The 17,404-nt window shown below is 40.3% G+C and overlaps 1 protein-coding gene across 2 annotated transcripts; it reads left to right on the forward strand.

Annotated features, from left to right (window-relative positions):
- Positions 1-821: 821 nt before the first annotated feature.
- Positions 822-16,918, forward strand: LOC113024640 (AN1-type zinc finger protein 3-like). Of its 2 annotated transcripts, XM_026171857.2 has the most exons (6): positions 822-1,201; positions 5,839-5,879; positions 5,973-6,146; positions 11,646-11,711; positions 13,780-13,977; positions 16,494-16,918. In XM_026171857.2, exons 1-6 carry the CDS (start codon positions 1,119-1,121, stop codon positions 16,646-16,648), a joined length of 717 nt encoding a protein of 238 aa, XP_026027642.1. In that variant the 5' UTR covers positions 822-1,118; the 3' UTR covers positions 16,649-16,918. The 2 variants fall into 2 exon arrangements, with proteins under 2 accessions (XP_026027642.1, XP_080155918.1); XM_080299792.1 differs by lacking the exon at positions 11,646-11,711.
- Positions 16,919-17,404: the final 486 nt, after the last annotated feature.

Raw genomic sequence — 17,404 nt, forward strand, 5'->3', positions numbered from 1 at the left:
GTTTCGTTTGCTAAATACTTTATTAAAAGACAGTTTCCTATTTACGTTTATATGATTCACATATTAATATATGTAGCAAAATGTAAATAAGGATTGATGATAGGACAGGACACAAACCGGAAGTTAAAGAGATAATTATTATTTACTAAATAAGGAAGATTAATTAATAATAGAGATTATTATTTGCTAAAAGTGGCGAAGGGTGGGATTAAATAACCGCATGCTTCTTTTCACCTCTTATGGGAAGTTAAGTTATTTATTATTATTATCGTTTTCCTTACATTTTGTGCTATTCTAACATCTTAAAAATAAAGCCTTATCTATCTTTTTATCTATCTAGATTTTTAAATTCAGATGTTTTTGTTTGTGTTTTAAATATTCCTTTATAATAACTATGCATACTACAGTTTTAATTTTGTTACATGTTTTTGGGGGCTTTGTTTTGTTTCGTTTTGTTTTTTTAACTGCTACCGAGACGCGTCAAAATATGTCCAGTGAAAAGGGTCTGTCACAGCCTATCACATCATTTTACATTTCTAAGATACATCCTGGGAGGATAACTTTGTTTTTAAGTGAACAAAACACTCTCAGAGACACTTTGAGAGCTCTGGGCTTTTTAACTGTGGTTTTGTCTGGATCATACCATGATAACGCTTCTAAAATGAATTATTTTAAATGAGTCATTTACCGAGTTCAAATGTTATTTCTGTATACACAATGCTAACAATTATTGTGTCGTTATTCCGTGTCCCTTAACAGTTTGTACAAACACGTCAATCTAACTTTTGTCTTTCGTGTTCCTCACACACCTCCCCCTCTCTGCCAGTGGTTCGTTCCTCACTCCAGCTGATCGGCCCAGGATCCCCGGTGGTTCCGTCCGTTGCTGGCTTTGACGGCCCCAGCGTCTTAACGTCGACTTCAACTACTTTAATTTGACGGACTAGGTGGCTGCTTGTGTCGTCAAATTGTCCACCCTACACTGAAACTCGGAAGAATTATCTGGGCAGAGTGACGGTTGTATGCTTATCAAAGCCAAGGGGATCTAAACGCAAATACGAGGCCCTCACTCCATCCACGGATTCACCTGCTACACCGACAGCTTGACACGGGAGACAGACATGGGCGACACGGGGAGCGAGGGCAGCAAGCCTCCGAGTAACGTTAACGTTATACCCCCTCGCTGCCCCTGTGGGTTCTGGGGGTAAGCAGAATAACCTGTCAAACGTCTCGCTTTCTTTCTCTGCCAGTAGCTAGCAGAGTCGATAGCCACTAGCATTAGCAGCTCAAACAGGGATGAGCTGCTTTTCTCCTTATTACCCCCTCCCCATTGTTTTGTAGCATTAGCTACTAGCTAACACCAGTTGGCCTCGGTAACCTTCTCCTGTAAAGGAAGGAAGCAGGGTAGGGAATCTGGGGTAAGCCTTCCAGGTTACGCGACAGGTGTGAAAGTGTTAATCAACTGGATAGTTAACGTGTTAAGTTCATGCATGAAGCAGTTAGTTAGAGACATCAAAGTGTCGCCATGAACCAGACTCTAGCAGAAAGAAACGGGCAACTGGTACTTTAAACTGAATGTGCCGGGGTGGCACAGACAAACTGGCACTGTGCAGTAATCCTGCTGTGTACAATTTGATTCATGTGTGTTGAGGCATATGTTAACTTTGCAACACATATGAGCCCAAATTAGGTTTTGTAATATGGACCGGTTGAAAAATGTATTAGTGTTATCACTCTTTGGCTAGTTCTTCAAATGTCGAATTTTAAAAAGTAGCCCACATTGTTGTATTTTAGGAAAAAATGGATACAAAATATTGTACTTTAGTGGGCGTATTTATGATAGGCATTTATAAACACTTGCAGTCTTGAGTTTTCAGCTCAGTGGTAAAAAATCAGAGAAATGTAGCACTTAGCCAGACAAGAGAGGACCCCAAAATTAGTTCTCACAAAGTGAAATGAGACTATTGGAACTCACAAGTATCTCATTCCGTTTGTGTATATTTTACAAAAATGCCACTTTATTCACTAACCTTTGGATTAGTATGGAAATGATGTACAATACAAAACTTGACTTGACTTGACACTGCAATGTCAGTCACCAGCTCTCATCAGAGAATGTGTTTTCCATGACCAAAGGCATCAGTTTTTTCTACCTGACTAGAGTTTATGAAGTATTTAAATATCTGTGGAGTTGGCACGCAAATAATCATATCCATACCGCCTTGGCCTTTGGAGAAGCGTTTAAATGGGTTTGTTACAGTACCAAACTAAGCATGATGGCTCAATATTTAATTTTTTTAGTACATCAAATGTCTTTAATTTTTAAATGTTTTAAGTAGACCAAAGATTTGTTTTAAAAACAAGTTAATAAGTATAAACAATTATGAGTGTGGACTGCATAAGTTCTGTTACTTGGATAGCTAGTATTATTTATTTAGACTCATTTTTTATGCCATCCTCCAACAACTTATCTGCTACCAGTGGTGGTATCCGTTGTAATGGTACCAAGGACACAGGCACATATCTTGGCCAGAAATAACTGTTTGCTGGGCTGTGAGGATGCATAAATTGATTGAAAACGTCTTGCACTGCTTCTGAAAATATTTGGCTGTCATACATAAATATTAGTATTCCAAAAGTTCATATTGGGTAAATGAAAGTGAATACTGTCACAATTAGTATCAGACACTTGCTCTTTCTAAAAAGTTCAAAGTTTTTATTTTTTATTTTTCTCAGACAAATTTGAGAAGGTCAGGTGCGAGGTATTTAATTAAACTGACAAGGAATAAGTCAACGCTAACTTAAGCTTTTAGTACATTTATGGTAACATAGCATGTTGTCGTCAGCACTTCACCCATTTCCGTGACCTCCACTTGTAGTCCGTATGTGAGTAGGTGCGAAAAAGGGCACATTTATTTTGTGCCTTCTGATTATTTTATTATTTTACTAATGAATGATTTTCTGAATTTTGCAGTTAGGCTGTGAGAAAACATATTTTAATGTGGCTGCAATGACAGAGTGAACTTCAACCATTTCTTGGCCACATTTATTTTAACAGTTTTGGGAAAGCAGTTAAGTTGCCTTGCACATAAACAATAATTCACTTATTGAATCCATATTTTATATCATCATGTACCCACATGGATATAAAACATTTTATTTGTACTGAATGGCAAAATCATGATAGCACCAGCCCATTTTAAAGATTTCATATTAGCAGAAAAGATGTATAATGCTGAAAATGGCGATCGCTGTTGACAAGGCTATGCAAAATGACTGGATTAGTCAAGTAATTACCCAGTCACTTAGTTTAATAACTTGTTCTGTATTGCTATCCACACCAAAACATTTTGGATCAATACAAGCACTAATTGTGTGCCTCGCAGTAGTTTGTAGATTGTGTCATTTTCAGAAAGAAAGCCAAAGCAGAGAACAAGCTGTTCGGTACTATAATAGGATGTTACAAAAGTCAGCAATGATGCATCCAAACTCTATAGTTTAGCATCAAATGCCCCTTCCTATTTAACTTTCTTCTATTTGTGAGATCTACTCGCAAGCAGCCACCTGATCTGCTTATCCGTCTATGTTCCAGTTGACTGCTCAGCTGTGTAAGTTGTAAGGGTAATGCTAAGTTGTCTTTTATGAAATGTCAATAAGCTAGTTTTTTCAAAACTGTTCAGGTCAGTGTTCTCTCCAGGCATTTTTCTGTGTGTGTAAGAGGATGGGGAGGGAAAAAAAGCATAATTATGGAAATTAGCATTGAGCAAAACATTAAAAATCCTTTAGGCAATCTAAGAGCTATTCTTTCCAAAGTATGACCTTCAATTTTAGTGTATTAAAGATTACCGTTTGAATTCAAAATTGGGTGTTTGTTTGATAATGTGCCACCCTTACAGTTTCTTTTGAGAAACACATCACCTAAAATAAAATAGGTATTTCTAGCACACATGAAGAACTGCATGGTATGTCTGCTTCCCCAGTAACATAAAACTAAAACAGTTCAGTCCTTTGCCGTTACTTTTTACCCCCAGTAAAGGTATACCATCATCTTAAAAGTAATTGAGCCACATGCACTGGTGATACTATGCTTTGATTGCTTTCTATCACCTGAGTTCTAGCTGTATTTATGTTGTCTTTCATTTACCTGCTCATGTCAAGAAAAATTGTTAAAAACTAATTTCTTCAAAACATTTATCACCCTTCCAATATCTCACTCCTTTGTGTCACTCAAGCTGAATCACAAAGGCAGTGGAGCCTGTCTTCCTGTCTGTTCCAATCAGATATTCTCATTAGTAACAGCAGTAGGCCAACTATGAAATAGACATGTTGTGTGCACTCTGTTCAGGCTTCAGTCAGCTTAACAGCCATGGAGCTGTTTTTTCTCCTGCATAGTTTTTCTCACCCTTCTTCACCCTTTTAATTTCCTTAATGAATCTGTAGTTTGATTACCTCTGATTGTAAGGTTGATAAGAGGATATGACTTGATGTTTACCCAGCATTGGCTTCCTCCCTGCCTGCATGTAATGATGAGGTTTCTCCTCTTTCCTAACTTCTTGCTTCATCCTTTCCCTTTTATACCTGAGACTACACACCAGGAGACTGACAGAAAGCCCTCAGGTTGACTGCAGCTGACCCCACATTTAGAAATGAGGACAAAGGTGTGCAATGGAGCGCCCAAAATAAATAGAATGTGACTGATAGCAGCGACCGTCACGCTCAGTGCACAGACAGTAAGGACGAAGGCTGCAGAGGAAATGAGAGGAGCCTTTCTCAGACTAAACCCAGAGCCATCTGTTGTGAAAGAGCTGTGCCACTGAAATCAGCAAGGCTCCATGACAATAGATAACTTATATCAAAAGTCTTTATTTCCTTCAGGAAGGAAAAGTATGTTGAGAAAACTCTAACTACCACACTGATACTTTAACCCTTACTGCTAACCACTAGCTTTGAGTCTGTATCCCCATTAACATACTATGGGGAATTTCATAACAATCAGAGGGAACTAGTTGACTTTTGTTTAGCTCATCTTAAAGTAGTTTTAAGAACCTTGTGATCAAAGTGAGACAGAATCTAAATCCAAAACACAGAAACATAATGTAAATCTGTACTTATATTGACTGTTCAGATTGTTCTGGTAAATACGTTGGAGGACTGGCATGTCCAGTGTGTGTCAAAAAGAATTATCCAATTTCTTTAGGTAATGAACATAAAAGTTTGTGGTACATTTTAAAATACATGACTGACTATAAAGTTTTACATACAAAACCTATGTTTTGTATTCACAGCTGCTCAATATGTCCCCCCCAGACGCACTTATGTCTGTACAATCAAACTGATCAAACTCAAAGATAATTCTGTTATGCTATATACTGGCAACCAGATGAAACTCAGAAAGCCCCTCTCTCTAACAGTACGTGTTTCAATCGTTACTGGTGAACGTCTGCAGAATTAAAGTACTTTGAAGTCAGAAGATTCTTTTTGATACGCCCTGTATTTGTAGCAATAATCCATACTTTAGTTTGTACTGCAACAAATCAGTTTATTTTACATTGTACAGACACTATGTGTGACAGGTTTGTTTTCTTGAGTTTTGAAAACTGGATAGTTGTATGAAATGTGTTTAAAATTGATTTAATAAAGAAAAAAATAAATAAAGATAGTCTTTGTAAGTTTTTGTAAGTGTACATGAGCAAAAATATAGCCAAAAAGATACATTTCACCGCTCACTCTCACTTTTATCTTAGCCTCTTGTCTGTTTTATCTTATACCTTTTACTGCAAAACTGTTTTTAACACCCAGACTGCTCTATTAACACAATTGCGTCGCATTCCTTTTCCTCAGGTCAAGCAAAACCATGAATCTCTGCTCAAAATGTTTTGCAGGTAAGTTATTGTTTTAGTGGGAGTTTGTTGACTGATTTTTCTGTCTTAAAACCTCCAAACAAAGAAAATGTCCTCATGTCCATGTTTCCATAGACACTCAAAAGAAACAGCCAAACGACGACTGTGCTCCAAAGGCCTCTTCAAACTCTAACACCAGTCAAGCAGACATGTTCTGTAATGAAACAAACAACAGCATTAGTCAGTCCCTCATATCAGACGACCCTTTGCCCGGAGAGATAGGAGTGACATCTCTACCTGTTCAGGACGGTAAGACAATCAGCAAGTTTTTCCTTTGGATCTGTGGGTTGTGAACATTTACACTTTAAAATATTATGAACTTAAAGGCTTGGTAATATAATGTGTGTAATTTGTAATGTGCGCCCTACACATGGAAACAATGTATGATTCATAGATTTCAAATTTAGAAGTGAGTTAATGTGTGCCTTTATAAAATTGAGTTGTCAAAACCAGAGCTTTTAGATGAGAGCATTTTTCTGTGGAACACTGTTAGTAGATTCTGCCAGCTCAAGCAGCAGCTGCAGTATCCCTGTCCTGGCTATATTTGTCCTCATGGCACAGATAGAATGATAGGAAAGGGCATCTATTCAGAAGTGAAGGTTTTAAGAGGACACCTACAATTGCCAGGGCATCAGTCATTGCTATACAGTGACAAGGTTATTTGTGGAGGCCAATTCATAACAGAAAAATAAAGTGGCTACAAAACGGATGTGCAGAAATGGTATAAAAAATGCCACACTAACCTGGTCTTTTATTATGTTATTAAAATAATAAAAGACCAAAACTGTAAGGCTAGACCCCCTATGCTAAGTGAGCCTACCGCAGACATGAGCGAGACAGATAAATATGAAGACATGCCGGCTCGGACGTCGCCCGGATCAACAATGTCCACGTCAAGTGTTGAGGAACCAGGGCACCCTGACGAGAAGTGGGCTACTTGAACAAGAAAGCATTGGTGGGCAAGAGACGAAAACAGGGCGTTGTTGGAATGCTACTACGCAAGTAACCCTGGCGGAAGGGGTTACATGAATAGGATGAGGGACCTATGGATTCTTCAATACCCAACATCCACAATGAAGGCGAAACAACTAGTAGCTCAGCGTTCCAACATTCAAAAGAAGGGACTGCTCTCACAGCTAGAGATTGATGAGGTACAACATAAATGCTACAGCAAGGGGGAGCCAGGATGCCAGGTCAGGGGGGAGATATCATCACCCCCACCCGAGATTGGGTACAAAGCCCCAAGTACGACAGGAGAAGGATCGTTGAGTGCGAGAGGAACTGACCTGAAAGATAGGATCATGGCCAAGCTTGAAACCTGGATCCCCCGTAGCTGGTTACCAAGATTACGGGAAGTACCAGAAGGTCTGCTCGATGATGTTAATGCAGCACTGCGGATGTTACCTACAGCCACGCTTACCGAGACTAACAAGCTGATCTACAATATGGCAGCAGTGATCATTGAGATGCTTGGCTACAAGTTGAACAGCCACAAGGGGCAGTACCCTCCATGGAGAAGGAGGCTAGAGGGCAAGATCAAAGTAGCACGGCGGGAGGTTAGCCAACTAACGGAGTTGCAGAAAGATGCGACAAAGAAGGTGCATAAAAAATACAGCAAGCTGTCCATCCCTGAGGCCTTGGAAACTGCCAAGCAAAGACTCACAGCCTTGGCCAGCCGCTTAAGGAGGTACACCAGAGAGATAGAAGGCAGGAGAATAAACCAGCTGTTTTCCACTGAACCAGCAAAGGTGTACTCTCAGTGGCAAGGGAACAATAAGAGAACAGCACCACCAAGGCTGGAGACGGAGCAATACTGGAAGAGCATATGGGAGACGGACACAACCCATAACGGCAATGCTCAGTGGCTAGTGGATCTGAGGGCAGACCATAGCAACCTCCCTGAACAGGGTCCAGTAACCATCACGGTGGCAGAAATCCAAGCAAGGGTTTCTAGTATAAAGAGTTGGACAGCACCAGGCCCTGACATGGTTCACGCCTACTGGCTGAAGAAGCTGACTGCACTCCACGAGGGTCTGGCAGCACAAATGAACCAGCTGCTAGTTGACGAGAGACACCTGGAATGGCTAACCGAAGGTCGGACAGTCCTGATCCCCAAGGACCCCAAGAAGGGACCGGTCCCCTCCAACTACCGACCAATAACCTGCCTCAGTACTACATGGAAACTCCTGTCAGGCATCATATCGGCTAAGATGAACAGGCACATGGGTCAATACGTGAGCGGAGCACAGAAAGGGATTGGCAAGAATACCAGAGGCGCAAAACACCAGCTACTGGTAGACAGAACAGTCAGCCGAGCCTGCAAGACCAGACTGACCAAACTGTGCACTGCCTGGATTGATTACAAGAAGGCCTATGACTCAATGCCCCACACCTGGATCCTGGAATGCCTAGAATTGTACAAGATCAACAGGACCCTGAGAGCCTTCATCGGGAACTCAATGGGTATGTGGTGTACAACACTAGAAGCCAGCTCCAAGCCCATAGCACAAGTCACCATCAAATGCGGGACCTACCAAGGAGATGCTGTCCCCACTGTTGTTCTGCATAGGCCTGAACCCCCTCAGTGAGATCATTAACAAGACTGGCTACGGATACAGACTATGGAATGGAGCAGTTGTCAGCCACCTCCTGTACATGGATGACATCAAGCTGTATGCCAAGAGTAAACGAGACAGGCAAGACCCCAGGTGCAGGCTGTGTAAAGTTGCCCCTGAGACAATCCAGCACATAACAGCAGGGTGCAAGATGCTAGCAGGCAGGGCATACATGGAACGCCATAACCAAGTGGCCGGCATAGTATACAGAAACATCTGTGCCGAATATGGCCTGGAAGTTCCGAGGTCAAAATGGGAGATGCCCCAAAGGGTGGTGGAGAATGACAGAGCTAAGATCCTGTGGGACTTCCAGATACAGACGGACAAAATGGTGGTGGCTAACCAACCGGACATAGTGGTGGTAGACAAACAGAAGAAGACGGCCGTAGTGATCGATGTAGCGGTTCCGAATGACAGCAACATCAGAAAGAAGGAACACGAGAAGCTGGAGAAATACCAAGGGCTCAGAGAAGAGCTCGAGAGGATGTGGAGGGTGAAGGTGACGGTGGTCCCCGTGGTAATCGGAGCACTAGGTGCGGTGACTCCCAAGCTAGGCGAGTGGCTAGCTTGCATTGGAGATCATTGGAGATCTCTGTCCAGAAGAGCGCAGTCCTGGGAACAGCTAAGATACTGCGCAGGACCCTGAACCTCCCAGGCCTCTGGTAGAGGACCCGAGCTTGAAGGATAAAATATATATATATATATATATATATATATATATATATATATATATATATATATATATATATTGATTGAACAAAAATATAAACGCAACACTTTTGTTTTTGCTCCCATTCCCCATGGGATGGACGTAGAGACCTAAAATTCATTCCAGATACACAATATAACCATCCCTCCCAAACAGTGGTCACAAATCAGTCCAAATGTGTGGTAGTGGGCACATCTGCTATATTGAAATAATCCATCCCACCTCACAGGTGTGCCACATCAGGATGCTGATCTGACATCATGAGTAGTGCACAGGTGTACCTCAGACTGCCCACAACAAAAGGCCACCCTGGAATGTGCAGTTTTGTCTCACAGCAAAATGCCACAGATGCCACAAGCAATGAGGGAGCGTGCAATTGGCATGCTGACAGCAGGAATGTCAACCAGATCTGTCGCCCGTGCATTGAATGTTCATTTCTCAACCATAAGCCGTCTCCACAGGCGTTTCCGAGAATATGGCAGCGCATCCAACCGGCCTCACAACCGCAGACCTCGTGTAACCACACCAGCCCAGGACCTCCACATCCAGCAGGTTCACCTCCAAGATCGTCTGAGACCAGCCACCCAGACAGCTGCTGGAACAATTGGTTTGCACAACCAAACAATTTCTGCACAAACTGTCAGAAACCGTCTCAGGGATGCTCAACTGCATGCCCGTCGTCCTCATCGGGGTCTTGACCTGACTCCAGCTCGTCGCCGTAACAGACTTGTGTGGGCAAATGCTCACATTCAATGGCGTCTGGCACGTTGGAGAGGTGTGCGCTTCACGGATGAATCATGGTTCACATTGTTCAGGGCAGATGGCAGCTGAGAATGTCCCAGTTCTTGCATGGCCAGCATACTCACCGGACATGTCACCCATTGAGCATGTTCGGGATGTGCTTGACCGGCGTATACGACAGCGTGTACCAGTTCCCACGAATATCCAACAACCTCGCACAGCCATTGAAGTGGAGTGGACCAACATTCCACAGGCCACAATTGACAATCTGATAGACTCCATGCGACGATGTGTTGCACTGCATGAGGCAAATGGTGGTCACACCAGATACTGACTGGTTCTGGGTCCCCAGACCCCCAATAGCGCAAAAAACTGCACATTCCAGGGTGGCCTTTTGTTGTGGGCAGTCTGAGGTACACCTGTGCACTACTCATGATGTCAGATCAGCATCCTGATGTGGCACACCTGTGAGGTGGGATGGATTATCTCAATATAGCAGATGTGCCCACTACCACACATTTGGACTGATTTGTGACCACTGTTTGGGAGGGATGGTTATATTGTGTATCTGGAATGAATTTTAGGTCTCTACGTCCATCCCATGGGGAATGGGAGCAAAAACAAAAGTGTTGCGTTTATATTTTTGTTCAGTGTGTGTGTATATATATATATATATATATATACACACACATACACACACACTTTTTTTTTTTAAAGATTTGTACATGTAGCATGTACATATAACTCTTCGATCTGGCTATTTAAAGCTTCACAAACTCCTGGTTTTGATCCTTTATCTGCCACTAACAAATTATACTTGTCTGACCAGTGACTGAAAGTACTTCAATTTAATGCCTGAAACTGATGCTCAAATATTTGGCTCCACAGCAGAAAATCATTTGGATGTAATCATAGAATCATATTGCTTAGACTGAGTAAATAATACCACATTACTAGCTAGGAAAGTGTTTAATGTCACCATTCTTGAAAAAGTCAAGATATTTGACTCTGTTGCATTCCTAGTGTTACACACTTTTTACAAACTCCTTTAAAACTATATAAGGAACAGGTGGATCATATAACACATTTGGTGCAACTCTTTATCTTTTTACCACCTTTTTACCACCCACAGCCACACTGCCTCTTGGCTGGCTCCAGCCTGTACACATGCACACTGCGGCCTTTCCTTCACAGATATCTATCATAGTTGCTGCAAGGAGGGAAAAAAACCCCTCATTGCATAATAAAGGATTTCGCACGCCTCAGTCACAGTCTTTTCATCCTGCTTCCATATTGAAGATGGTACCCGAGTATCTGGGCAACCACCAGCAGATTCCTCGACAGCTTTTGTCCTCAGCCTCTTAGGGTTTTAAACTCTGGGCCTAACAGTGTCCCTGTAACACATCACCTAGTCTGTCAATCTAATACAGTTTAAAATTTCATTTACATGTCTAAAGGGCTTGAGATATTTATACAATTAGTAATTTTGATCTTTAATTGCAGATTTTTTTTTTTTTACATTTTTTTTAAAATTGCTAAATAATTAATTTTTTCAGTTGAAAAATCACATTAAAGTAAGAAACTAATCTTCTTTTCCTTCCTCTTTGGTTCTTTTACTCATTTTGATCCCTTTCCCTTCTTTTTTTTTTTCTTCTTTTTTCTAAAAACTATTTTCTGCCTCAGGAGCATCCAGCAACGACACAGTCTTGGGTTCATTCTCCACTCCGACAAAACGTACATTTGAGTCAGGTATACCTCAGTTCTATACTACTACAATATGCACTGTTGCATTTTGTTTGTATGTTTTAGTCATGTGCACTTAGAAAGTTCAAATTGGAGGACCCATTAGCGTCAATAGCATATAACTGATCCAACATGGCTGGGTTAATGGTTCTTCCAGGACAAGTAGCGGACAGCAGGATATTACTGATGCAACAGAATGTGCCAAGGCAAATGTAAAGCCAATCATGCTGTACTAGAGTAAATGAACACCATGAATATGCAGTATATCCACATGTAGTTGTTGCGCGGAATGATAACATCGACATGCAGTATGGAGATTTAAATGGCAAAAGTCACATAGAAAGAGAATTGTAGCTTCATGGTTAGCAGCATCTTCATTTGATTCTATAGATTAAAAACATAGATTTTGATTAATGAAGAGGAAATGGGTCACAGTGGCACACCACATGTGGATCTGTGAAGGACAGCATTATCATTAGCACTAATGGGAATCTACTGAATGAGGTCTATAAAACAGCCAGACTATTTCCTATTGCAGATTGCTTTTATTGTTCTTTCACCATTAGGTGGCACAACTTGCTAAACTCATGCGGGCACACTCACACACGACAATGTCTAGTACAGAGTAGGATAGGCTCAGTAAAGGTGTGTGAACATACTGATCCCTTGTCTAAAAAAGCAGGATCATGTCTAGTAATACACATACTCACACAGCGTCATTTAAACCTTTTACTGTTGGTTGAGTTGACATTTCACTTTTTACAATCTCTCTAAATTGGGGCCATCTGTATTTCATTTTAGACATTGGATACACTTTGACTTTACCTTTTGTACAATATTTAATCTTGAATTAAAACGACATTAAGTCAACCAACCGCTCATCAGTTTACAGTGCAAATGCCCTGCCTTCACATATTTTCCTCCTTTAACTTATAGTTGTTCACTTACATTTAAATTTGATGTTACAGCTTGCTAAATTGGGTGCCGAGATCTTCTAGGATAACAAAAAGCAGGCAAGAATGAATTTTTTTTCCACAACATGCAATTGCACATGTGCAGACACACATACACACAAAGGGATCGATGGAGCAGACTAGGAGGGGATCTAACTGTTCAGCTTGGCCTAGTTCTCAGAGATTTATTGAGCGCTGATCTGCATTTCGGCCAGGCCAGTGAAAAAGTCTGCAGGATTGATGAGAAAAGCTGAGTTGAAATTCTAGCCAACCAGTGAAACCTTGCTACATTCTCTTGCTGTCTCAGGTGCTGGGCTGCACATAATTTAATGCAGGAGTACTATCAATCTCGCTCTTCCTTTTTTTTTTTTTTTTTAAATTTATCACAAAGAAGAGTTTAGTTCCAGTTTGCCATCGTCTGTGCAATCCCAGTTACAGAATAGACCAATTCTGACAATGGTGTATTGGAGTTTTTCTTAGGTTCCTCAGGTTTTGTATTGTTTATTCCATGGTAATAAAAAGTAAAGAAGAATTTTGGCTTCAGTTGCTTTAGATTTATTGTATCAAACCATTTTAAATTTGTTACACTTTGCATTTTTGTGTCTGCCGTACAAAACAGATTAATTTTCATTGAATGAATTTTTACATGTAATGTAATCACAGTCTAGTCTGATTTAACTCAATAGAAGCAGAAAAAAGATGCAAAATACTCTTAAGCTATTACAATATTGCTAGTCATTTTGCTGAAAGTCAGCTTAATGTAGCTCCAGACTTTCAGTGTTTCATTGCATTAAGAGAATCTCTAGGAACTATTTTTCTTAGATGTATAAATTTTATTTGTTTAGCACCATTTAAAACATGGCTACAAAATACATACTAAAGCAACAACAACAGTCTTAGTAACAAGTAAAATAAACAAATAAATTAAGAATGAAAATGTGAAAGTGGGTTTGAAAGAAAAATGAAAAGCTGAGTTTAAGTTCAGTTCCTTTGTTGCAGGGCTCTAACTGGCAATGCCTGATCTAAAAACAACAACAAAAAACAACAATTAAGCAAAACAGTTGTAGCCAAATGTTGTTGTTTTTTTGTTTTTTTTAACTTATTTTTCTCTCTCTTCTAAGCCTCAGATTCAGAAAGTGATGTTTCACCTGAGAAGCGAGCGAGAGTAGGTGGGATCCCAGAGGGTGAGGAGTCTTCATCATCATCATCGTCTTCATCCTCGTCTCGCAGTGGCTCTAAACAGCGGAGCCGTAAGCGTTGCCATCGCTGCCAAACCAAACTGGAGCTGGTACAGCAAGAGCTGGGTTCCTGTCGCTGTGGTATGATGACACATTTTCATATGTACAGTATTAACATACGCATCACATGAACACTTACGCAAAGGAGCATTATCATTAAGTACATGCATAATACTGTTAACTTAAAGATATCACCTTAGACTATGTTATTACCTTATGTTAATATGCAGATACATACATAAGTACACTTCGGTTAGCTTAATAATAGTTTTGTGAATTATGTGTCCAGCACAGCACCGTTACCTGGACATTTCTTTGTGTGTTGAAAAAAATATATATATATATTTTGCAAGCCTTGAGGGACCATTACAGGAAAGCCTCAATGTTTCACATTGCACATAAAACATAAGCCAATTACCACAAACACTAATGTAGTTCAAACCAATACTTGGCTTGCTAATCAACTTGTTTGCATACAAATTAAAGTACTTGAAAAGTCAGAGCTCTTCACTACTTAAAGACCAATCTGCTTAAACCAATGCAATAATTTCTAAATTGGAAATTGACTTGCCTTTTTTTTTCCACCAGGTGCTGCTTAATACACGGGCTATCCATCCTTAATAGTCCAGTGCTTACTATGAAAACATGCTTTTTACAGATTGAAAGGGAAAATGGTGGCAATTATAGTGATTTCTGACTGTTGCAGTAATTGCAGATTACTTTGCTAATGGTTCTGCAGAATGTTCCACAGTGTAAGCCAAGAAGGTCTGATAATGAGCTGAAAGGATGAATGCTTTTCAGATTGTATTGGGGTGAAAAAATAGCTCAAGTAGTGAATCTGATCCGATGCTGTTAGTCTCAGTAGTTTTCTGCTTTTACACAGTTGCTATTTATCGTACTAGGTATTAATATAACACAGAGTGGAGGCACTGGAATTGAACAGCTAATTATATCATATCTTTTAATGTGGAGACCTAACAGATGAAGGAACCAAAGCATTTCCTTTTAACCTAATAACAGTGGTCCTGCTAATTTCTAAACATTACTTCTGTGATTTTTCCCATAATGGGGAAAATGCGAAAATCTCTCTCAATTATATGTGTGGCTAAAATGTAAAATTCTTCTAAAGTCAGAAAGACAATCAACAGACGATGAGAACAGGGAGTACTACAACCTTAAAACTTGATTTCTTGTTGGCCTTCTGACCTTACTTCAAAACATGACAGTAAGCTTTGGTTTAAGTAATTATTAATCTGGGCATACAACACGGTTTAATCACACAGTGGCTGCAGTTTGTTTGACCTTGCTAGCCGGCTGCATGTTGTAAAGCAATGGGGACAATGAAAAAACACTTTGTAAATAATTAGCCTATTAATTAATGTCTGCCATACAATAACTGGTGACTCACTCACTGGCAATTAGATTTAGAGGTTAGATTAGGACGAAGCACCCAAGACCAAGGCATAGATGTTATCCAGAGAAGAACCCCAGAGGTGAAGGTCTTCATCTGCTATGTTTCTAACCAAGGGTGGTATGCTGCAGGTGCAAGAGACAGTTTGGGCCTTGGTAAAGAGGCAGTGCAGCCAGGTCTGTTTTTGGTGTACAGAAGTAGGGATTGACAGGTCCAGACACACAAGCTGTTATTATACTTGCAGTCTGACATTTTCCAGGCATATAACTGGATATGTTTAAGGGTTTCCTTTACAGCGTGTGTGCACACATCAGCTCTTCCTCATCCTTTATTCATTTTTGCCTCTACGTAAAATAAATATTTTAGACATGTTGGATTTTAGCTGTAAAATCTTTGAAACTTACAGTATACTCACAGATTGTTTTTTGCATCACAAAATACATTCTCAAGTCACAACGTCTCTTCCCAGTTCATTAATTTTACAGAAGAACTCAGTTCACCATTTTGTTAGAAAATACCAGCAGTGAGCAGAGGACAAAATTTTTGATTTGTGTTTTCTAATAGGGGGAATATTCTGTCCAACGTGACAACTTTCCTCCCTTCTAATCCACTCGCTTGTGCTGTAATTGTATAGGTTTTAATTGCCTAGAAACCAGATGTTAAACTGGGCCTTTAATCACTACTTATTAAATGCCAGTAGCGTTATTATGTGTATTAATGAATGAATTTAAGATGATGAAAGCTAACGAGCTTCCCTGAGCTTAACGAGCCTCCACCATTGGCAGGGCTTTTTGTTGAAAGTGCTACAGTAGTTAGAGGGAGGAAACACTATCTACTGAAAAACGGAAAAGCATTGAAAGAGGAAGCGATCAAGTAGAATGTCTTCTTTGACACACAGGCACTGTGGCAAGTACTACATGTTATCTGCCCTTGACCATTTAAAAAGTATATCTAAAGACTAAATGTTTATTGACCTTTACTGGCATCTAAAAGTAATGCTACTCTTTTGATTTTATTTCTCGTTAAATTGTTTTAGGTGTGCTTTATGTAGCCATATCTTTTTTCTTTAGTTCATGTATTAACTGCGGTGTGTACAGTTACAACTGCAATATTTGTGCATTTACTTAAGGCAACAAATTAATCCCTCCTTGTCTCTTTTATCCACAACCCCAAACCCGTCCTTTAGGTTATGTCTTCTGTATGCTCCATCGGCTTCCAGAGCAGCACGAGTGTCTGTTTGACCACATGGGCCGTGGACGTCAGGACGCCGTCCTCAAAATGGTTAAGCTAGACCGCAAGGTGGGCCGCTCATGCCAGCGCATCGGGGAAGAGTGCTCTTGAATAGTCGTTCCCTCAGAAGAATCTTTAACAGGGATATTATTTTCTTGTCTTTTTTTTTTTTCCTCGAGATTTTTGCTTTTTTTTTTTTTTGTGAGAGTGGAGATACAAACCTCCACCTTTTTTCTCTTAAAACTATGCTTGCTCTTTTTGAATTCCACTATCGCCTATCTTGGTTGTTTTCTGCTTTTGTTGGCTTGATTATATCCCTGCTGCCTTTTGGAAAAAACCAAACCAAGGAAAGACAAAACAATAAAGAGCAAAGGAAATATACAGTTTGTTCCCTTTTGTTGCAAACTCTCGACTTCATAAAAATGAATCAAGTAAGATGACATGAATAAGACAAGAAATGCAATGCTTTATACAAGTGTATTTCTTGGAAGCCAGACTTTACTCTTTACCTCAGAAAAGGAAAGGAAGAAACTGAGGAGGAGGAGGAGAAAGAAAAGGTTATCTTTCATGTACTCCTTGGCTTTGGCGCTGTTTATAGACTGTGCTCTTTACCTCAAAATCAGACCAGAGCTGCTTTGTACTCTGCGCCAAGCACGGACTTTGTGAAACAAACGAGCAAGCGAGCCTCAGTTTAATTCAGTGTCTTACCCCCCCTGGCCATCGATCACCCATAACCCTTAACCTCTAGAAACACAAACACCTGTTAAAATCATCCACCTCAGGATACTGAAGCTCAGTCTTCCCTCCTCCCATCAACTTCCATCCTTCTCTCCTACTCTACACAACACAATTTTCTCCATTCATTTA

This window comes from Astatotilapia calliptera, chromosome 1 (genome assembly GCF_964374335.1).
Source record: "Astatotilapia calliptera chromosome 1, fAstCal68.1, whole genome shotgun sequence".
Classification (NCBI taxonomy): Eukaryota; Metazoa; Chordata; class Actinopteri; order Cichliformes; family Cichlidae; genus Astatotilapia; species Astatotilapia calliptera.